At 35.4% G+C, this 23,939-nt stretch overlaps 1 protein-coding gene across 1 annotated transcript; it reads right to left on the bottom strand.

The window, feature by feature from the left end:
- Positions 1-862: 862 nt before the first annotated feature.
- Positions 863-22,074, bottom strand: LOC137399682 (activator of 90 kDa heat shock protein ATPase homolog 1-like). The gene is made up of 9 exons (XM_068085872.1): positions 21,962-22,074; positions 11,235-11,327; positions 10,739-10,815; positions 10,174-10,287; positions 9,804-9,892; positions 6,449-6,569; positions 4,937-5,184; positions 1,664-1,768; positions 863-1,317 (listed from the first exon to the last, which is right to left on the bottom strand). The coding sequence occupies exons 2-9, from the start codon at positions 11,312-11,314 to the stop codon at positions 1,093-1,095; spliced, it is 1,059 nt and encodes a 352-aa protein (XP_067941973.1). The 5' UTR covers positions 11,315-11,327; positions 21,962-22,074; the 3' UTR covers positions 863-1,092.
- Positions 22,075-23,939: the final 1,865 nt, after the last annotated feature.

Here is a 23,939-nt window from a genome sequence, read left to right as displayed (position 1 = left end):
AAAAATGGAAGTTCCTGAAAATACTAAACACATAATTTGATATACTATACATAAGAAACTTGGTCACCAAAATATGTTTTATCTATTACTAAAAGCATCACGCATAAACTGTATTATATGGTGCCTTCAGCCATTGACAATGGTTGACAGTTGACAACAGCAGACCGACATGGATTAAAGACAAAATAGCGGATATAATAAAAAAATTGTTTGTATTAGTTGTTTCAAGTTTTCAGGCCCACAGATTTATTTATACATAGCATTTGGACGAGTGGAATGTTATAATAGTCGTGGTATCACTGAGTGTGCCTTCTAATTATACCCAGTCGCTATTGTGTGATAAAGATGAAAAATGCCTGTGACCTTTTCATTTACGACAAGCTAGTTTACTAAGTTAGCTCGGATGCTCCGAATTCCCTCATTTCACAAATTTTGTTTAGCAGGAAACATTTTTATCTCAATAATTAATTCGTCCTGTCATTTGTGCTGTGGGCTTGCCAGTTTTCGAGCCTGATATAGCCAGTACTAATATTTTGGCTTCTTATCACGTGTATGCAGTGAGCTGGACTACGATTTTGACATCAGAGGTCAGTTTTACCCAACAGTGAGAGTAGACCCTTTTGTAGTTGTTTTTATATGGTATGAGGCCCATGCACTGTGAGAGATCGTCATGAGTAATTAGTATGATTATCCCACAAAGTGGTGTGGCCACTGAGTGGTGTGTGTAGTGGTAATGTGCTGGCCTTCGGATCTGATGCCCCAAGTTTGATGCCCATGCGGGGGTGATATTTTTTCCTATTGCCTTTGCCAGTTTCAGACGGACAAACACAGCTCTTATTATAGTAAGGATTAAAACTTTACCATATGCATTTGTATTTATTTACTTCTGATGTGATGAAAATATAACACAATTTTAGAGGCTTTTCCAACCGTATTACAATAATTAAACAGAAATGCGAAAATGCATGTTACAGTTAAAATAAACGGACCAGTTTAATAAGCATATACATGAAAATGCTGCAAGACCAATGAAAAGTATCGGATGGTGTATCACATATGAAATCCCGTAATTTAGGAATTCAGGCACGGTAATCAAAATATGTTAACTCCAAATCCAAATGTCTGACGAATACTGTTCCAGTAGTAGCCTCGCCAGCCTTGCTTTGTACTTTCTGTCTCGCTAGCCGGTACACCGGTTTGTGAAAGAACTAATGTGGTAGAGTTGGATGATTGGGAGAGCTTGATGGTAACCACTGAATGATGTCCACTCGGCCAACTCTTCATCCTCCATCGCTGAACTATCGTTTCATGTGGAACCTAAAGAGTAACGAGACTACTACAAGTACAGTCCTGAACAGCCAATGTGTTTCTTCTAGCACCTCACATCACAAATAAGTTAGTTTACTGAGAAATGAAATGTAAAACTATATTTAGCAGATATAGTTTTGTTTTTATATGCAACGTACCTAAAAAAAAACTTGGAAATATACACAAAAAATCGCACTAGTTAAGCTAAATTAAATATGCATTTGTACAACAAGTTGTTTTATGTGCTGGAACTCATTGGATGCCAGGGAGGATTTCTCTACCTGTGGATGTTCATATCTGATAAACTATACATGCACCTTTATATACATATGTACATGTATATTAGTTAACTTACGAGCTGCTGAAATTCACCAGAGATGAGGCCATCAAAGAGGATAAATCGACCACCAACACAGAGCTCCCACTTGCCAACCGGGGCTCTTGTGAAAGCCTGCACCATCTACAACACAGCATTTATAGGGCGTCATTACTCGACTTGCACAATTGCACCTAGCTCAGTTTCTGAAAGGCAAGGAAAGTTTTATCGATCTAAAGAGCTGTTTGCTATATGATATAACCAGCTTCATCCATCCTTGAGTGAAGGTAAGAGAATTATGGATGAATGTCTTGTAATTAAAGTAGCATATGATGCAGATTCTTAACCTATTACTAAACTCCAGGCCCAACCACACTAGCTACATAATCAACATATTTCTCAACTATGCAATAATTCTGCATTTAGAAATTCAAAAATTGGCATTATGGCGAGTCAAGTATAAACAATTATAAACCTGTACAGTGCACCCTCGGATTGCGATGACCCTGTTATATGATTTTTTGCCCTACAATGTAGAAGGCGATGATTTTTTGCTCTCTCCATACGAAATATTATTCGCCATATGATATCAACAAAGATTTTACTTGAAATTCAAATTTGGCAGTCGGGGTGCTGATTACGTCAGAATAACAAATGTGCCGATATGCTATTTGCCGAAATCCTTCAAAGAACAAATGAAAAAAATACGATGCTCAATCTCACTCAGTTTGACGCTATTCGTTATTAGTTATTGTGAAAATGAAACCAGAAACAGATAAGTGATAAAATTTTAACGGTGAAAAAGTTGAAGTTAAGTAAAATAATTAAAAATACATACTAGAACTTAGCTTTAAGTATGTGTTTAGTAAGCTAAAATCATTTAAAATTAAATTCAAAGTTTATTTTATACATCTTCCTCAAAAGTAAGAACTGCCAACAGTATGTATTGCACATATTACACTGTAGAGTTACATTTTATTGCAGATCATAACTACTAACCTACAGGATGAAAATATTCGATGATTACAAAAATTCGCGATTTCGAGAACAGTCAACTCCGCGAAAAATTAGTTCTATTTTTAATCACAAGGGAGAATAACTACTGCCTCAAAATTAAAAACTAGCCGCTAGGCATACATACTAAACGTAGTTGAGTTCCAAAACCTTTTTAAAATCATTGCTGGGGCTTTGAGTTAACCTCATTGCTAATGCATCACATTTATTTACAAAATTATTCAAGGTTGTCACAAGATATGCAGAATGGCATCATCGCAAAAATAGCCGCTAGCAGAAGTACTAATCATAGCCGAGTTCCAAAACTTCTTTAAAATCGTCGCCGGGGCTTCGAGTTTCATTGCCATTGCATCGAACTTCTTTACAAAATTATTCAAGGTTTTCACAAGTTATTCGGCATGTCAAAAATCTCTCCTATAGTCTTTTGACATCGAAATTAACTCCATCAATCTCTAATATCGTAGTTGAGGACGATAATGATTCTGATCTGGACATTATGGTATGTATTTGATTTGCAGTGCAGATACGTTTTTCCATAATTAACTGCGTTAGTTAATTCTTTTGTTTAAAAACTTATCACTTTCATTAATTATTTCAGCTATTGTTTTTGTACTTCCTTAACACTTATTAATATTTTTTTCTTTTTTGTGTTTACTGCAGATTGAGAATGAAATATAACCTATTCCGATTACGAAAACTAGAGACAATTAGTAATATTCATCAAGGCAGGAATATTGGCAGAGAAGCAACCAGTCAGCCTAGACCCCTTCATCAACAACAACTCCTTGATATCGCTGCAGCAAACATGATTATATTATATATTTCATTTCATGTATAGATATATTATAATTTATTACAAACTTGAGTGTACAAATAAAATATTTCAAATACAAACAATATTTTACAAACGATGAATGGAGTAAATATAAACAGTTTAGTCCATATGGCGGTTGTCTAGCAATAAAATGAACTGGTACTCTTGATAAGTGAATACTAGCGGGTAATGGTGCTCTCTGGCTAGTTATTTTGGTAATAGCAGCTCTATATCGCTGTCACTGTCTTGGGTAGATGTTAAAGGCGATTCTCTCGCTACTACATGGCTGGTAAAGAAGTTATCATCAGAACTCTCCTCGTGGCCTACTATTGCAAAGTTCTGCCGGTTGACCCAAAATTTGTGCTGGTAAAGGCGTTTTTGTTCCTTTTTTAAAACAGATATATTCTTCTCGTTAGCAGCTGCGGTCACTTCTACCTCAATTTCAAGACCTCTCTGAATAATTGGTGATCTTCTAAAAATGACATCTACCACCCTTGCAGTCATTATGCCTCCGTGTATGATGAAAATTCTCTCTCTCACACTATAACAAAAAACAAAGCGGTAGGAATAGAAAAAATAAATATTGCATTTTACCAAAAAACTAAAGTAAAATTCAACTAATTTAGTAAATGGTTTTGAAAAAAAACTCATTACTTACTGCAAGTTGTTGGTTCATCAAAGGCCTCCAAATCTATGAATATTCGTGAAAACCTCTGAACGCAGCAAAAAATTTATAGCTTAGCATGATTGACCCGTAGTTGTAAGCTAAATAGAAACCGAAACACGCAATGTGCGCATGCGTAGGATTAACTCTATTGCTAGATGCAATAGAGTTAACTCTTCATAGAGAGTGACAGTTTTCAGCCGCGAATAAATTAATCCGCGAATATGCATGAAATGGAAATTTTTGCAAAATTTAACTCCGCGAATAAATTCATCCTGTAGGGTAAATACACTAAAGTTACTGTAAGTAACTATAGTTACTAAGATTAAGATATTATTTTGTTACTAATTTTTAATATGCACAGTACGCATATAAAAATTTGACGATTTTTACCAAGGGGTGTTTGCATTGGATATTTCCTAAAGGTTTCTATACCACTCTATACGAAAATTTCACCTTGTGATGCCAACAAAGGAACGAATTAAAATCATATGATGAGGGTCCACTCTACTAATACCAGGTCAGAATTGCAAGTTGCGCAGTAACACTAAATGAACTTAATAGATTTTACATCAGGTACAACATAAGCCGTTATTGTAATACACATTCCATGAACAGAAAATAAAAACATCGCATACTTTGCTAGTAAAACATCTTCATTAGATTCTTGCAAGTGTAAAGAGAGTGAGGAGGGAGAGAGCGACGGAAACAGTTAATATATATATATATTAACTGTATATATATATATATATTATATATATGTTAGCATATATATAATATATATATACTAACTGATAGCCTGAGAATGGATTTTACTTACATTTTTTTCAGTCAGAGCCCTATACAACTCTTCCTTCCCGCACATGAACTCCTCTTTCATGCTAATTTTCTTTGTGTCTAGCTTGACGCCGATAACTGGCTGGTTGAGTTTGGAAGTGTTGGTGCTGGCGGGAGCTATAGACGCTTGCTTGAATTCTTCAGTGATACTCTTGGCTGAACTGGTAGGAGCAGATTTGCTGTTGGTGGATGCTTGTGGATCAGTGGGTAAAATCATTCCTTGACTGAATTCTAATACGATAAACATGAAATAATCGGGACATATTAGACATGAAACGCAATGGCCAGACTGAATGATGTCACAATATATAAATGACATGGGTCTACTACACTACACATCACTTGAGCAGACTTTGTCAGAAATCACATACCTGCAATACACATCGCAAGACCTCTTTACCAGTATAACGTGACTAAGGTATAACGTGACAAAGGTATAACGTGACTGAGGTATAACGTGACTGAGGTATAACGTGACTGAGGTATAACGTGACTGAGGTATAACGTGACTGAGGTATAACGTGACTGAGGTATAACGTGACTGAGGTATAACGTGACTGAGGTGTAACGTGACTGAGGTATAACGTGACTAAGGTATAACGTGACTAAGGTATAACGTGACTAAGGTATAACGTGACTGAGGTATAACGTGACTGAGGTATAACGTGACTGAGGTATAACGTGACTGAGGTATAACGTGACTGAGGTATAACGTGACTAAGGAATAACGTGAGGAAGGTATAATGTGACAAGAGTATAGCACGACTGGAACACGACAAAAACTGCCTTACAATCACTTCTACATATAAAGTTTTCGATACCAAGTGTAAAATTTGAGCTAATATTTGTTTCGACATACAAAGCAATTCCCACATAATACACACACCAAGTTTCTCAATATATTATGGCTTTGGATACAAAGGTATGAAAAACTAGTGAAAATTACAAAACTTGAAAAAATGAATCGCACAGATATTTAATTAATTTAAACTGCATGCAGCGAGGTTGGAGTGCATTCCGCTGTGTATTTCATATCAAGTGTACGTTAGAGTTGGTTAGGAGTGTTTTTATTACTAAGTGCCACCAAGATTACCGTTATTCTCGTGTCTCTCACGTAAACTGGCAATAAATACTTTACTGATTACGACTTCAGAATTTTAGTTTTTACATATGATTTAGGTTTTTACAATTATTCTTTACTTAGTCCTAAATAATTTGTTTGGCTTAATGATGTTAGTCATTACTTCAGGTGTTCTTTTATTAATTTTTTAAGCACAGGAATGCATTGAACAAAATGCAATGTAATATCATATGAATATTTGCTACAACATATTATCATTGTGGCGCACAAAGGAAATATTGGAATGAATTGACTTCGCATGCCAAGGTCTGACTGTACAACATCTAAAGATAAAAACAAACATAACATGAATACACCCGACATAACATAAATGTATACAGAACTTTAACAGAACTGCAGCAAAAAAGATCTCACCAATTTTCAATGAGTCAATATAATCAGCTAGCTTTTCTCGTATCAAATCGGCCCCTTTTGTGCGTATCATCTCTTTAAGGATGTCTCCTCCATTCACCTGACTGGTCAATGCTACATTTACCTGATGGTTAGATAACACAACATGCCAATAACATCACGCATAAGTCATCCGTTAAGTACAACATATAGAGACGGTCTGTGCTTATTGGATAACTAGTGACATGAGCTATATTACATCTGTCTGAATACATACATATTGCACATATGCTTGACATTCACTTTACTATTGCCAAATATGTGCCTACAGGAAAGAACTAATAATGCCGCGTGCTCGAAAAAGTCAGACTAATTGGAATTAGGTAGTTCTGGTTATAAAATGTAGCAAATCTGTATTAACCACTATAGGTGAAAGTACAGCCTAATCAAACATCATATCGGCAAACATTTGTCCGAGATGAGAGTTCTTAAAGACTTGGGATATGAATAGTATATGCGTAGCTACAGCAGAAGAAACGTACATAAATGATAGACTAAAACAGTCAATTCTCGATGAACGAAATTGTCATTTTGTTTATTGATTTCCAGAGCGAGCTAAACTCATATGTGATCCATTCAAATGTCAATGAGCAGGCTTCACACAAACAACCATGTGTATATAGATGACAACGAGAAGGCTTCACATGAACAACCATGTGTATATGGATGACAACGAGAAGGCTTCACATGAACAACCATGTGTATATAGATGACAACGAGAAGGCTTCACATGAACAACCATGTGCATATGGATGACAACGAGAAGGCTTCACATGAACAACCATGTGTATATGGATGACAACGAGAAGGTTTCACACAAACAACCACGTGTATATGGATGACAACGAGAACGCTTCACACGAACAAACATGCGTATATGGATGCCAGCGAAAAGGCTTCGAATGAACAATCATGTGCATATGGATGTCAATGAGAAGGCTTCACACAAACAACCCTGTGTATATGGATAGCCATCCTTACTTCTAGCAAATAGTATAAATTGAAACTGTATACGAAACTCATCAAACAAATATAAATGTTTTATGAACAATATTCATCAGGCATTTAGATAATTAGGTCTGTTGAAACCCAAGTTTTTTAGTTTGATTCTATAAACAAAAACTATTTTTGTACTGGTTTGATTTTCATCTTTGACATGTATCATATTTGGCCAATGTAGCTAGCTATAACTGCAAAAGCATTATTCCTGCTCCCACATATTTTTGAGACAGAAATTATTTATCTAATATGTCATATGGCTCACTGCTGAGGAGCCATATGACATATTAAATTAGTAATATACTCATTATACTTCAATAAGGTTATTGAAAATTCCCCCAATGGCATCATGGTCTTTGCACGATCGAGTTCAACTTAAGTTGATTAAACTATTCGTAATCATTAGGTGTTGTATAGTAGTGTGGGTGTATGTAGCTACAGCAAATATCTACAGATATTTGCTGTAGCTACATACACCCACACTACAATACAACATATATGCTAGATATTTCGTTTCTGGTTATGAAGAATCTGATATTAGCTGACATGAAATAGATGAAATGAGTACATCTGAGCACATGCACGCAAGCCTGTTTCCTAATAGCTGTACCAAATAGTATTGCTATTGAAAGCAGCCGACTTCTTTTACAAATAGTATCACAGTTCTTATTGTTTTTCTTTTAGAATTAACTCTTTTGCTAGCCAACTATCTTATTACTGGAACATGATTAAACGTTTGGTAAATCCTAACAGTTAATATTTGGTGGTAAGAATTGGTTAATAAAAGAAGTGAAAACCTTAGTGTAAACCACAGTGAATAATTTAACATGAAATGTAAGTATTCCATTCCTATTTTATATTCTATTTCTTTATTTGCAACATAAAACACTACTAATATATGCAGTCACGAGACGTTTTGGATACAATATCATCTTACACTTGAACGTGTGCAGATGGCAGGCAGGTCTGCACTATAGGTAGTCATAAGTCAGTCATCGATGTACCTCGTTTGGTTCCGAGTGATTGGTTGTAAGCCGATTTGGTATCGAGACCAAATCTATATACATGTACATGTGGTAACAGCATATTTCAAGCCGAGTGATGTATTTCAAATCAGATAAATTGAATTTTATTGACAGTTATTTCTGCATTTCAACTTCATCATGTTTACTTTTTTCAATATTTTCAGAATAACTGTAACATATCCGTACACATTTACATGTACTTGCATGTCAGCCAACCAAACAGTCAAATTCAACATTTGAAAGTTAAACCATAACTGTCACGTAGAACTTTTATAGTATTTTCTAAGTAAATCGGACACGCTGATTGCGATTTTGTACTCAAAATAAAGATTGGTCCACTAGTGACATCACAAGTTAATGATGTCCAGTCCGATTTGGAATGATAGAGATGGGTGTCTTAAACCCCATTATTATCTAAATTCAGCCTTCAAAATAATCATAGTATTTTCTGAAAGGTAGATAAGCTATTTAACATTGCATATTTAAAAATGAGCTCAAAAAAGCACGATAACAACGCAAGCTTGTGATAAAATCGCAGTTTTTTTAGCTCATTTTTCTCGACGTTCAGCCTATTAAACATCATGTAACAAGCTACGAGCAATTTTAAATAGTTTATCTACCTTTCATAAAAGACTGAGATTATTTTACAAACTGAATTAGATAATAATGGGTTTTAAGACACCCATCTCTATTATTCTTAATCGTACTAAACATCCTTAACTTTCGGTCCTAAAAAGCTAGGCTACGTCACGTATTTATGGACGAAGCTTGTTATGCCGATTGTGTTGTTTTCGAAACCGATATTGAAACGCTTTAAAAAAGCCTTCATGACTTTGAAGGTTAGTGACCAATCTTTATTTTGAGTACAAAATCGGAATCAGCGTGTCCGATTTGCCTAGCAAATACGATAAAAGGTGTACGTGACAGTTATAATTTAAGCTAGCTTACAGTTCATATAGTCTTTGTTATCGCATCTACTTCAGTCTCTAAAGTGAAGTAGCAACAAAAGCCACTTGGACCGATTACCACTTTTACATTTAGTTTTTTTTAGAAAGTTCTATGCAATGTATGTTTCATGTTAGTAGTCAACAATGAGGTATTGTAGATCGTTTGGACCATAGAAAAAAGGGAATTGCAGTGAATTCTTATAAATATATTTGCTCTAATACACATCAGTTTTAACATGTAAAGCCAGCATGGAAACAAAATTAACTTAGTATGTAGTGGAAGTCTGACCGCACAGATTACCTATAATGTAAGCATTTGTAACCAAATATAGCTACAAAGAAACCAACCTCAATATCTACGATATCTTGTTCATCGCTCAAATTAGGAATGGATATTGTTCCCTTAACTTCTGTCATATCTTCTGTGTTCAGATTGCCTGAAAAGAAACTCGGCCCAATTAACATCCTTACTTTCACACTAATTCTTATGTAATAACTGAATGATGATTCCTTGGAAGAATTTCAATATGTTCATAACCAGTAGCTAACTCATCTTCTAACAAATATTATAACTACATGTACTTGCTTCCTTTTGATTGGTTCTCCATTCATCAGTACATCGATGATGGTGACAACATATTTAAATGCTGCAATTTCTAAGAAATAGTATAAAAAAGCCTCTAGCACAAATTCAACTTGAACAATTTTTTTAACCTACCCTTCCAATTGATCTTTATATCCCATTCATAGAAAAAGATTAACTTGCTTTTCCGATTATTCGCTGATGCTTCTCCTTCTAAAGTTACGAAGTCTTGGAGCTCAACATTACCACCTAAAAGGAACATGTGAAGACATGTGATAGAAAGAAGACATGCTATAAAGAAGAAGTGTCTCAACCTGTTCTTAATATCACTTGTGCTCTATGCAAGACCGTGGCCATATTAAGGAAATATACACGTAAGTCACCTCCTACGACATTTCTGATCGTCACCAAATGCTAGAACACATGTAGTGACATGCTTTAAATTGCTATAATTTAAAATGATTACATTTCAAAAATCTCATTTGCAGGTAAATACACCCACACAAAATGAAAAGACAGTTCAGCGACTGCGCATTAGAACGGTTTTAAGACTTCTTGATCAGGGTATGATACAACTAGATGTTCTAAAAAGCTGTATCCAATAAAGCCACTCTATACTATACGAAATGAACAGAAAATGTCAAGCCGCTGTGATCTTGTTGCCACCCATCTAAACAAATTTAATAATTAATTTACTTACACGCGTTATTGATAGTTAGACCTACAAGTAGGGACTTGAGTCTGTCTTTAGACCAGCTGGTAGCATTCTTCTCAGTCCTGACAAGTTGACATGTAAACAAGAAGCTATATATTGAACACAATCAACAAGATGCTACAAATTGATCTGATACCAGGAAGATATGATATATCGATCAAGAACCTGAACCCACAAACAATAATACATTTCTCAAAATTCATTTAAATTTCCCTCGTGATGAAAAAAGTAGGCTTCGTGGTCACAAGCATGCACCTACCATAGGTTTACAACGACTGGTGACATTTTATGACTGGGAATTGACTAGAGTCTCTGTAAACCAAAAACATGCAAGCTGTACTTGTTGTCTATTTTGAAAGTCACCCGTTCACAAGTCTAATTCGACGAGCATGTTTATCAAAGATAATGTGTAACATTGAGAACATTTGTACAAAAGCTATGGCAAGGCTTGTGTAAATGAATAAGTCTCAAAAACACTAACCAATGCCAATTGTTTACATTTGTAGCATCTGCACGCTCCTCCACAATCCACCTTGGATCACCTTCACCCCACTTGGCCATAGGTCTCTAACAACTGTAAAAGATTAACGTAAATTGTAATCTGATCAAAGAACAGAAAATTTAGAGCACTACTTTTCGGAGATGAATGCTTGTAGGATGAAATCAGATAAAAATCAAAACAACAATGTGAGTAGAGAGTGACCTGTAATACAGATATTGATGGTCGATGGTGTGAGAGAGTGTTGTCGAGTGTCGGTGTGTCGAGTGTGAGAGACTATGACTTCTATCCTAGACAGAAGTTGAGCTATCAAAAATACCCTACTATATAGCCTGAATTGTAAGCAATTGATCTTTTTTTAGACATGAAGTTAGCAGGCACCATGCACATTTATCATCAATCAATTCTTTGTAAATAATGCCAATCATATTCAGTTACAAGGTTTAATCTATGCAATATGATATATTAACCTTCTCAGCTTGCCATGTATGACAAAGAGTGAAACTAAAGAATATTGCTAAAACTCGGATGGCCATATGGATTAAAATGAGCCAAAAGGCTTTATGTTAGAAACTTCATTACTGCAAGTCGTTTAAAAATATATATAACCTATTAATGTCGACTATAAGAATATTCGACAGAACCAATAAATAACAATAAGTTACATCCATTAAACGTACTATTAAATGAATCTTAATGCATTGCTCAGCTCTATGATAGTAAATATTTATAATATTTACCAACTTCTTAATATAAAATATATACATTTATTAAATATGATAGAAGTTGCTTGCAATCTACATGTAGTTAACCCATTCAGGACTAATTAGTTATTGGTTGACTGCCCCTCCCAGCCTAATTACATGTAATTTTTCAGTAGCCTTACAATTAAAATAGAGCTACACGAAATTGAGTATAACTAGAGTTCTTTTCAAAATAATCTTGATTTGTTTTTTGCAGCTTAACGAAGACATTCCAGGCTACAATTTGATATAAATTTCTGTGCACCTTTACAAATTCTACTAACCACAATTTTTACTACTTCCGTGAACTTTTTTTGATCAAATTTATTTTTTATGTTTCATAGCAGCTCACAAGCAGTTTTTGGTACTGACATTGTTGGACCTATGTTAGATTGATAGCAAACTTTATCAGCAGCAAATAAAAAAAATGATTTCTTAATTCCAAGCAATAGAACAGGTGTTACGAGCTTCTAACCAACACTACGTCGCTGACAGTTATCAATTATATAATCAAACAATTTGTTAAAATTTATATTGAAATGCATTGCAAAGGCTATTATGAATATATTATGCATAAAAAAGATACTTAAGTTACCAGCTAACAGACAATCACCAGCCAAGAAAAAATGTGTAAAAATACAGTAAAATATATTGTAAAAAATACAGTAAAAATGAATATGTATGAAAACAAAACAATATAGACATGTATAATATGGGTGTGTTCATAAAAAAATGATGACACAGTGAGAGTTATTTGATGCCAACTACACATGCATATTTGCTCCCATTATAAGTTAGTTGATGCAGTATTTTGTTGGCTTTCAGATAATATAAAATTTACTGCTTTCAACATAGTAGTTCCGGAGCTATGAAGTGCAACATTGGTAAATGATGGGACAGCGTCAATGGCATCATCACTCACAAGCTCTTGACTGTATTCACCTACATCTAGCAAATATGATCGGTAGTAAGCAACCTAATTGCTTTTAAACTTCTCGTACAGCCTAGAAAAAATTGTGCTCTAGTAGCTTTTCAGGGTAAATACCTGATAAAAAATGAAAAACAAGTAGTCTACTGCAGCTAACAATTGGTAATACAAATTGCAAATATTTTTTGATACTGTAGATATAAACACAGAAAGTCATGAAGATGATTACTGTGGTAAGTGTCCCCTATCAACCAATATTAGAGCCTAGTGGTTGGGGCTAGTTTATAGTAGGTGTTGAGGTTGAGAACTATATGCTTGACTAACTGTGGGTTGAACAATTGGATATAAACGAAATCAGAAATTTTTATTATCTTGCAGTTCTACAAGGAAATCATAAAATTATTATTTATTATGGGGTAATAAAGTGATGAGTTCATGCTGCAAAAAAATCTAAATTTTATTGGATTGAAAATGTTATAGTCATGTGTATCATGAAAAAATCCATATCTTACACTGTTAGAATAAAGTTTGTTTGAAATTCACAAGAAAAATTTCGGCTTTTTATCGTTTTTTTTTCGGTAAAATTCTATAAATAGCCACATAAAACTTACCTTCTTCCATCAGAAAGTTCTCATTTTCTTCTTGAACATTACTTTCGTTGCTATTTTCTTTCCCCGAGCTGATTACCACATCTAATTCATTTAAAAATTTTGCCGTCGTTCGAATAAACTCTTTCCAAAATGGCGATCAACAAATTTTCAAAACAGTTGATATCTATCATGCAATTTGTTATTTAGAACTCTCTTGTCCAATCACATATTTGGTATCAAAATGAAGCCCAGACTCTTAAACTTCGTTTGGTGAATGAATAAAACCGATGTACCTAAACAGCTAAGCAATAGAGTGAATCAAAATTTAACCCGTAGAATCCGGGAACGGGCCCTGGAGAACACAACTCTTCCCGTAGTAACCGGGAACAGGCCTGAATTGGTTAAAGGTCATAACTTTTTACCTTTTGATTGACACTAAAATAAATTTAAATTTTCAACTTGAGACCTACTGTAACTTCTGCATTATTAAGCTGTTGCGTAATTATTGCATTACTAATTAATACCGTAAAACTTCCATTTTAACGTCACCTCTAATAGAACGCCACGATAGAAGAAGGGTTGAAAAATACAATGACCCCATTAATTGAACGCCACCTCTATTTGCCAACCACTTTGAAATTCTTAGATTTTTACGAATCTATAATAGAAATGGTCAGTAAAAGTGTCCACAAAATGGTAGTAATAATGACTCGGTTACATCAATAATAATTAATTGTTTACATTGTTGCTGTAATGGTTGCCCTGATTATAGTGATGGTGTACCTGAAATGATCATCACAATCATCAGAACTACACTCTGATTCAAAGGACTAAATCATATCCATTATTTTCAGATTCATCCATAATGTGGTTTACAATCTTACTTGACGACATCAAAGTATATTGATGAGCGATGCGAATACTCTTCAGGAACACCGTATGACGTAAAGGTAGCCATTGTTATGGCATTATCTAACTTTACAACGTCTTGAAAAATTACAACCGTAATGTCTATTTTTTAACTCCAAGGCTTTACGGTTTTTTCTTTAGAACTTTGAAAGCGACTCCGTCTAGATAATTCACGCTCATATTTTATATTCAAAGTAGTTCCTTATTTAACTCAGTCTGAAATTTCGACGCAATTGAAAAACAGTTTGGCAAAAATGCTGAGGCCGACGGCATTAACATCAATCTGCCTCAAGGAGTGTAAAATACAACCGAAATTAGCATCCCTTGGCCTTTAAAAGAGTTAAATTCATTTTCCCAAAATTCTAATGAGCTAGTTGAAAAATACAACGCCACCCTTTACTTGAATGCCACCTCTAATTAAACGACACTATAGAAGAAGGGTTGAAAAATAAAGCGCCATGGCATTCAAATAGAGATTTTAAACAAATAACAAAGAGGTGAGAAATTAGGGAGCTTTTATATTGCTAGATTCAATGACAATGTAAAATTTTACATTTGCTATCTGCATAATATCTAAACACACTACAATAAAGAATAATACAAATTCGAACAATTGTTAGTTTTGCTTATTAATGACATGTTGTAATAGGCGTAGATCATGGTAAGATTAATTTATCAGTATGCAATTAAAGTAAATTCATTTTACTTCAATCATTATCAGGAGTGCGCAATCTTCAGGAAAGTTTACCTATGTTTTAGGAAAGCATCAGATATACGCATGAACAACATCTGCGAGTTTGCGTGTACAACAAATCATTATAAAAAGCTTTATTTTGAATTAAACAAAGTTATTCTTTCAATAATCCTCAGAATTTAATTCATAATATTGTTTGTCGTTGTAGATGAAGCAATTCAAATTTGGAGTTGTTCACTTCATTTTTTGTAATTATCATACACAGTGGACCCCACCATACGACATTAATTCGTCCCGGTGTTGGCATTGCAAGGCGAAAACGTAATATCGAGGGTATAGAAACCCATTATAATTATCTAATGCAAACACCCTCTGGTAAAGAGCATTAAAATTTTATATACGTACAATTCACCCTCAGGATACGATTACCCTACTATACAATTTTTTCACCATATGAAGTGGAACATGATGATTTTTTCACCTCACCATATGAATCTTATTTCACCATATGAATTCAACAAAATTTTTGCCCGGGTTCAAATTTGGCAGCCAGTGTGCTTATTACATATGTCAAAATAACAAAGACGCTAAAATTCTGTTCGCCAAAAACATTTTCACAGCGCCTGAATGAGACACGATGACGATTTTTCTAATTCAGCAATTCTTGTGTAAAATGATATTTTTCCCTTTAAAACCAATAGCAAAATTGGAGTTGCAATCCCTTTAAACAGGAGGTCAGTGGTCCGACAACTGCCCTTAACCTGCTAACAAAAATTCACTTCATTACGAAAACAGCATTATTCGGTATTTCTTGCCGAACTAAATGAAACAAGGTTTTAACGAGATCGTGCTAAAATTATATTGAAAACGAAGCCAGAAACTACTAGGTGATAAAATTTTGATAAGTTTAAATTCAGTAAAATAGTTGAAAATAATACTAAAGCTTAGCTTTAAGTATGTGCTTAGTAAGCTAAACTTATTTAACGTGAATTAAGTTTATTTTATTATTAATTATTATTATTAAAAGTTTTTTTTCAACATTTCACACCATAAACTGTGCACTATAAATAAAATATATCATCAAAATATATATCCTTCACACAATCTGGAGGTATATGTGTTATAAGATCGAGGAGTGCAATATATATATCTACTGAATTTATGTTACACAGCAGTTGATGTAGTTTTGATAGTTGTATCTATAGGCTGAAACGGTTGTTCCGAGTAGCTTCAAACTTTGGAATTTGGTTAAAGATTGTTAATAGTTGTTAATGTTTGATAGTGATATTGATTCCTCAAATAGTACTGAGTCAAAATTTGCCCAAGTAAGCTTTTGCTTATATTTCGTAGCTGCCACAAACAATTTTTCATGTTATTTTGATACAAACGTTACATTATAAATTGCTGCTAGCTTCACTCAGCGTTATACTTTTGTAGAGAGATTTTGAGATTTGACAAGGAATTCAAATTTATATAACTTTGGTTTGATATGTGTATAGTGATGTATCTATAGTGATGTATCTATAGTGATATATCTATAGTGATATATCTGTAGCGATGTTTCTATAGCAATATATATATAAGTGCAAAACAGTCTTTAAACTATTTGTATATATGATGTTTGAAAAACAGTTTTTACTTAGCTTTTCAGCTACTGTCAGTATTATGGATGCAGTCTACCCTCTCAGCAATCTGTACTCCAAAAGCTGCTGACCATGCATGGAGCATTGCAATAGATGTACGATACTGGTAGGTTACATTTTAGCAGGAAAGATGGGAATAGGGAGCCCAGAGGTGTGCAGCAGACAATAAAAAAACAGAGCTTGAAAACCTCAATGATCACCATAGATAGGTTGCTAGCTGAATTCCATTGAGTCATTGAGTGCTGTGAAAATGGAACAGCAAACATATGAGGAACCTGACTGGCACACCAAACCTCTTCATGGTATCTACCTCCATACATATATGTGGCTGAACAAAAGTGATTTAATGGTCGATACATAATCGCTAATCATCGCAGCACAGTATCATGTGCTCCCAACTAGGCTACTCCAAACAGAGATTCATCACACTAGAAATGATCTTATATGTAGACTGCAAGGATGCACTAGAGTTCATACAACACAGCATCTGTGGGTGAAAGCAACTCGTAGGAAATGCGTATACTGAGTGGCATAATCATATCGACGGTGTAGCGTACAGAACCCTATGCTATGAGTATGGCCTCAATAAAGCACTACATAAATGGCAAGCTCCTGATAAGCTCAATGAGAACGACTGTGGTAAGCTCTTCTGGAACTTCTACATATGGACAAATGAGCACATCAGCAAATCTGGCAAATCAGCCAGATATCATGGTGGTAAACAGAGAGAGCAAGAGAGCCACAACAAAGCCAGCAAAGGAAAAGAAATGGTAAAACATATCCCACTAGTAGACAAAAAGTGCCAGCATAAAAACAATTGTAATTCCATTAGTCATTAGAACATTGGGTATAATAACGCCTGCACGCAAAATGTGACTTTCCCAAATATCAGTAACAATCAATAAAAGTCAGTTGTGTAAAACGCGCTACAGTCATATTTCGACATATGAGTGCCCCAACATACGAAAAATAGCATACTAGCCAATTTTCGAGACAGCCACTGAGTGGCCAAGTGTTTGAGAGGCTGCTTTCGAGAACACCACTGCTCGGTATTTTCTGCCGAATTAGTTTAAAAAATTTCATATGAAGTCGCCAAAAGTGAAAGCAGGGCAAAAGATGCCAAGCCGAAAAAAGACAATAAAATTTAAAGTTTGTTATGTTGCGTAGTGTCACAAAGGTCTGGTGTACCGGAGGCATTTCCAGAGGTTAAGTCTTACATTGCTGTTAGCCACCATGTCCATCTCGAAGGTAAAAACTCCATACAGTATTGTACATAGTAATGTTACATTTTATTGCAGATAGCCACTAAATAGGTATTTGTTACTTTGTGAGCATAGGTAGCAAATTACAACAGCTGAAAACACTTTTTTTCATCCTAGTATCCTGTTTTTAGATGGTATTTTCTCATGGCATGGGAATGGATTAAGTTGTATATAGTTATTTTATATAGGAATATTCCAATTGAGATACAAGAGAATTGACATACGCGCTCGAAATGAATGCATACATACTCCCAGAATGCATTAAGCTCATGTGTCGATGTATGACTGTATTGGGAACGAGTAAGATCTTGAAGCAAATGCTTAAACTCCCAGGTCTTTGGTAGAAAACCAGAGCTTGCGAGTAAACAATACTACTCATAACTACATGGGTTAATAGAAGTGAGGAAAACTTTTTAAAGTAATAATAAAAGTAATTTCCTGGCATAGTGAAATTTGATGTTTTATGGTTCTGCACTTATTATGGTTGTTTAAAGTTCTATGTGTTTATGGTTTCATAAACACATAGAACTTGCTTGCTAAAAAATAAAATTGAGCCACTAAACCGTTTAATGTTTCTTCAGTACTTGGAATAGGCTCAAAATATATAATCCTTCAAAATTTTCAATTGTACTTTATCAGTACTAGCACACTGGCAGTCTAGTGTACTGTGAGAGATGATTAAGTGTGCCGATAAAGCACAGAGAATAACTATCTACACAATCATTCCGAAGTTCCAGAAGGCAGTCGATTGGTGCAGGTGTTTGAGTGTCGGGTTATCAAGCTGAATGTCGGGAGTTCGAATCTCCGACGAAGATATCTTTTATCCAACTTCTAACCATGGCTTCAGACAGGCAAACAAACTCGGCCCTTATTGTCGTTAAGATTGTACTGTTCCGTAGTAAATTTGCGAAAAAGACTTTCAACCAATAAAGCGAAAGGACAACTCTTCATTAAATGTTGGTGGAACTGAGAAGGGCCTAAGAAACGATGGGAGCAAATGCTAAAACTACACTAGCGAGTCAATCAGGGCTTATTTATCCAACTAAAGAATTCAAATTATGAAGTCTTCCAAAGGTTAACGACGCTTGCTGGAATAAATGCAAGCTAAAAGCGCCCGCTAAAAGAACTATAAGGCACCCGCTACCTTGGACTTACAAGCAGAAAATCCTCTGAACTTCAAGAAAGAATATTCGTTTGTTCTTTGTTTTATTATTAACTCTTTTCCCATATTAATTAATGTTTTCATAAATGTAACAAAAATTTTATATCATTTATTTACTGGTAAATAGCGTTTGTTTTTTGAAAAGTAACTGCCGTTTTGATCAACTACTTGTAACCACCAATCATATGTTGTTTGCTTCTGCTCGCTTATATAAACAGCTGGTTTTGCATTTGAGGAGCAGTCGGAATTTGGCTAGTATAGTGAGACATACTGTGATATAAATTTATTCAAGTACAACACATCTTCTTTTGTAACTTATACATCTTGGCTTAAAGGGTGCGCTAGTATATACACAGTCCGCTATCGGCTGTTATATAGAGTCTGATTTATTGGCTCTTGCTGGAGTCACGCTGGTATATATACAGTCTGCTATGGGCTGTGGTATATAGAGTCTCTATTATCGGCTCTTGCTGAGGTTGCGCTGGTATATAGACAGTCTGCTATCGGCTGTTATATAGAGTCTGTATTATCGGCTCTTGCCGGAGTTGCACTAGTATATAGACAGTCTGCTATCGGCTGTGGTATATAGGATCTGTATTATCGGCTCTTGCTGGAGTTGCGCTGGTATATATACAGTCTGTTATCGGCTGTGTCAGAGTCTGTATTGTTGGCTCTTGCTGGGAGTGTGCTGGTATATATACAGCCTGCTGTCGGCTGTAATAACGAGTCTGATTTATTAGCTCTGTTGAGGTTGCACTGATATACACAGTCCACTATTAGCTGTCATAAATAGAGTCTGAGTTGTCGGCTTTTGCTGGGGTTGTGTTAGTGTATCTACAATCTGCTATTGGCAAGTCGGTATTAACAGCTTTCATACTGGTAGTGTCGAAAGTGTAGTTAAATTGGTGGTGCCTAGGCTACTATAACTAAGCATCAGTTCTTGTTTGGCCTGGTTAGGGGGTTGCCCTGATTTTACTTCAGTTCAAAGGTTAGCTGAAGTGATACTGTTCAACAGTTGAGTTACAAGGCTTACTCTTTGGAAATAGTGAGTCTATAATAATATCTAACAACAGAGCTTTGAGAATTTGTGACTTTACCGAAAAGAGGTTTAAGGTAACAACATTTGAAATATTTCCTATAAAACAAGCAAAAATCACGGTATGCTTTGCGTCCCAAGCTTCATTTAGTTATTGCCTCTAGGTGATGATTCAGTTCTGTAGGAATTTGTCAATTGGCACTTGGTGGCATTTTCTGTGATGTTGGTGCAATTTGTACAACTACAGTTTGAAAGTTCTTTTTCGGAATTTGTTGGTCATTGAGTATATTGTCGATCACTAAAAACCTCGCTGGCAAAGTCTGGTATAGAAGTATCAGCAAAAGCAGATAGCGTAATGGAGACATACGCAATATTACATTGAGCATGACACCTAATACATCAAAGGACCAGCAATAAAGACAGTCATCATATACTCATCTACAACCAGTTTAGAAACTTCCTGTGGAAGTAGCTTATGAGGAAAGGAACACAAATTGATATGCCAGAAAACCATTAAAAGATATCAGAATTGTACCAGACACAACCAAGACAATTGGAGCTAGTCTTTATTTCCATTCATTACACTCCCATGACGTACTTCAGACAAGTTCACTCAATTGCTAACTCTCTGCGACATAAAGAACAAACCTGAGCTCCTAAGCATTTCTCACAGGCTAATCGAAACATCTATAATAGAGAACAGCTCCAACCACTCTCTCTATCATTTGCGGTCAATCTACCTATTTCTCCTTCCTGAAGAACCTGCTGAGGCTCCCTCCGCCTGCTGAGGCACATTCCTCTGCTTCTGGAGCCTCTCTCTTTCTTTTCTCTCTGGAGCCTCTATCCTTTCCCTACCTATGGTGCTTCCTTCTCCATCATTATCCAACCCTCTTCTACTTCCCTATATCAACTATCAAACCTCTATATATAGAGACTGCCATGACTCTCATCTGACTGTCGAAACCCGCAGCCGTACGAGACCGAGTAAGCAAACATGGACGACCGTTCGAGTAAGGGTGTAACCTTTATTGTCTATGTTAACCTTTTGTCATTAATATTATTGTTTAGAATGTTGTTAGTTGTATATTTTAATTGTTGTGCTTATAAAATAAAGAATTAACTTTTACTGGTTAATATCAGTATTGTGTACAACAGCTTAACACCTTCACTTGTACCTGAACCAGTAATAACCAAGTTAGTTCCCACAAGCTAAACAAAAGTACACAAACTGAACATAGTCAAAATAGAATAAAATGACAAAGCAAGTTCAACGCTGATGTTGTGTGTGGATTCGGATTAGTTATGCATAACATACTTTCTCCCTTTACATCCATAACAGGCACAAGGATTTCCAACTATGATAGAAAGAATTAGGTAGACCTTGATTATTTTAATACATCACGACTACCAACTGCTTGTTGAGTTGCTGTTTAAATAGTAGTAAAAGACATCACTTGCTATAAGATAGGAGACAAAAAGATGTAGTTTTCAATTAATGCAGTAGCAAGAGTACAAGTCGTATGGGTTTGTGCTATATATCCTTTCTCTTCCCTTTCCCATTATTCTCACCACAACACATGCAGTGAGTGTACATTTTTAAAATTTAGCCTATCCGATAAAATTATTTCCCGGTAATAATTACGTATTCTGTCCAGTGAGATACATCACCCAAAAATTAAGCAATATTTCACTTCGGCGTTGAGCACAGAAAACTTTTAATAATCAAATTCATACCCACTCACATAATATACAACAACGATTTTTGGTTAAAACTTTTTAAACTGCGCAACAGCGTCAGTAGATGTGTTGACTTGACGCAGTTAAACCATTCTAACTTAAAATAAATCTAAAAAACATTCAGCGCATTGTAAAGAAAATTCCAGAATCGGATATACTGGCGCGGCTATGAGAACGAAAGCACGACAGGCGTAACTATCGGTTTCTGTAGCATATTTTGCCAAGCTATAATCAAATAAAACGATTTCGGCAATGCTAATGTTATAGCGAGTAAAGTAGTAGAGTAAATCGAATGTCTAGAAATATTTTGAACGCTACCAACTAAACGTTTGTTCACTCATTTAGTTGCTGACCGACTAAAAAAAATACTGCCAGATTTGGAAGGGAAGAAAACTCCTTTTGAGATTTTGCAAAGAAAACTGATTTTGCTCCTTTTGAGATTTTTCCCCATAACTACCCTATAACTACACCCTAACTACACTGGCTACACTCTCCAGTAATTAACGTGAATTCAACAAAGCAGCACCACCGTGCCAGAAAGCACTCAAAGACAGTGGTTATAACCACACACTCATGTACAAGCACGCCTCAACGCAGCCGGTGACTAACAGGAGAAAATGAAAGCGACATATAACTTGGTGTAACCCACTTTATAAGGCCAATATACAAACTAACATAGGCAGAAAATTCATAAACATAAATGTTTGCCTTTTACACCCCTGCTGCACACAGTATTTAATAGATATACACTAAAAGTCAGCTCCTGCATGCCAAACATGAAGCAGCGCATAGACTCACGTAACAGATGCTTACTCAACAACTAGCAGAACTCAACTAAAACTAGGAACTGCAATTGTATAGCCAAGATCAACCGCCTACTGAATGGAAACTACATAACTATAAGCATAGAATACCAGCCCATAGTGACTTGAAGAGACATGAGCACCAAGTGCACCTATATAAGAATATGTACCATCGATTTCAAAACTAGATAGCCTATAGAAACCACCAAGCCTTATTCACGCACAGTGACAAACAAAACAGCGCAGAACTCCGTGAACACATTTGGAAGCTTAAGACTGACAATACAAACCATAGGATTAAATAGAAAATTATGCAGAAAACTAAACCCTACTCAAACCAATGATATACAGCTGTGGGGTGATGATGGGGGCTGTATATCATTGCTCAAACCGAACAAAGAAATACCATATGTGCCTAACTGAAAAGTGCTACTTCATTTGCAGGCTAGAAACAGCCACCCTAAACGAAAGAAGTGAAATCAACAACACATATAGGCACTCCAAAAATACCTTTTAAGCCAATATAATCTAGGTGGAGCTACTGACAACACCAGTAATATCAGGAGTACCAATTTCAGCAGTCATACACCATCAGTCACTCGAAGAGCGCAGAAGCCTGAAACAGACCAGTTGCGACTCCAAAGAGAAACACCAACTGAAAAAAGATATGTAACGTTAACCTACTTCGACACTCTAACGCTTACTGTCAAGTCTTCCAGTTTATGTAAATGCTTATAGTTGAGATTGTTCACCCAGACTTCAAGGAAACATGCTTCAAAATCAAGCTTGTTTGTTGGAATATTTCACTGTAAAATTCATCTCTTCCTTTAACTACAGGTATGATAAAATGTATTTCAAATTACCGCAAGTATTTTTTTAAGTTATGAGATTTGTCTTTCTTCGGAGTTTGTGATGATTGTAATATGAGATAGACATAACCATTGTCGCAACAGTTGGGAACCACAATCTCCAAACTGCATCTCGCGATCCACTAAAAGCTATAATTGACCGAATGAAGCCCCAAAGCTATCATTGACTAGATGATAGTCCTAGATACCATTTGAGATTGTAATTATATAAGAATAAAGCGATTGACATACTTTACAAATTTTAGATTTGCATCTCATTTCAAGCTGGATGTAAGCGCATCAGCAAATGCCAGTCCCTAACAAACATGTGT

Source organism: Watersipora subatra, chromosome 7 (genome assembly GCF_963576615.1).
Source record: "Watersipora subatra chromosome 7, tzWatSuba1.1, whole genome shotgun sequence".
In the NCBI taxonomy this organism is placed as follows: Eukaryota; Metazoa; Bryozoa; class Gymnolaemata; order Cheilostomatida; family Watersiporidae; genus Watersipora; species Watersipora subatra.
The sequence above is the reverse complement of the archived record's forward strand: the minus strand, read 5'-3'. Positions and strand labels throughout refer to the sequence as shown.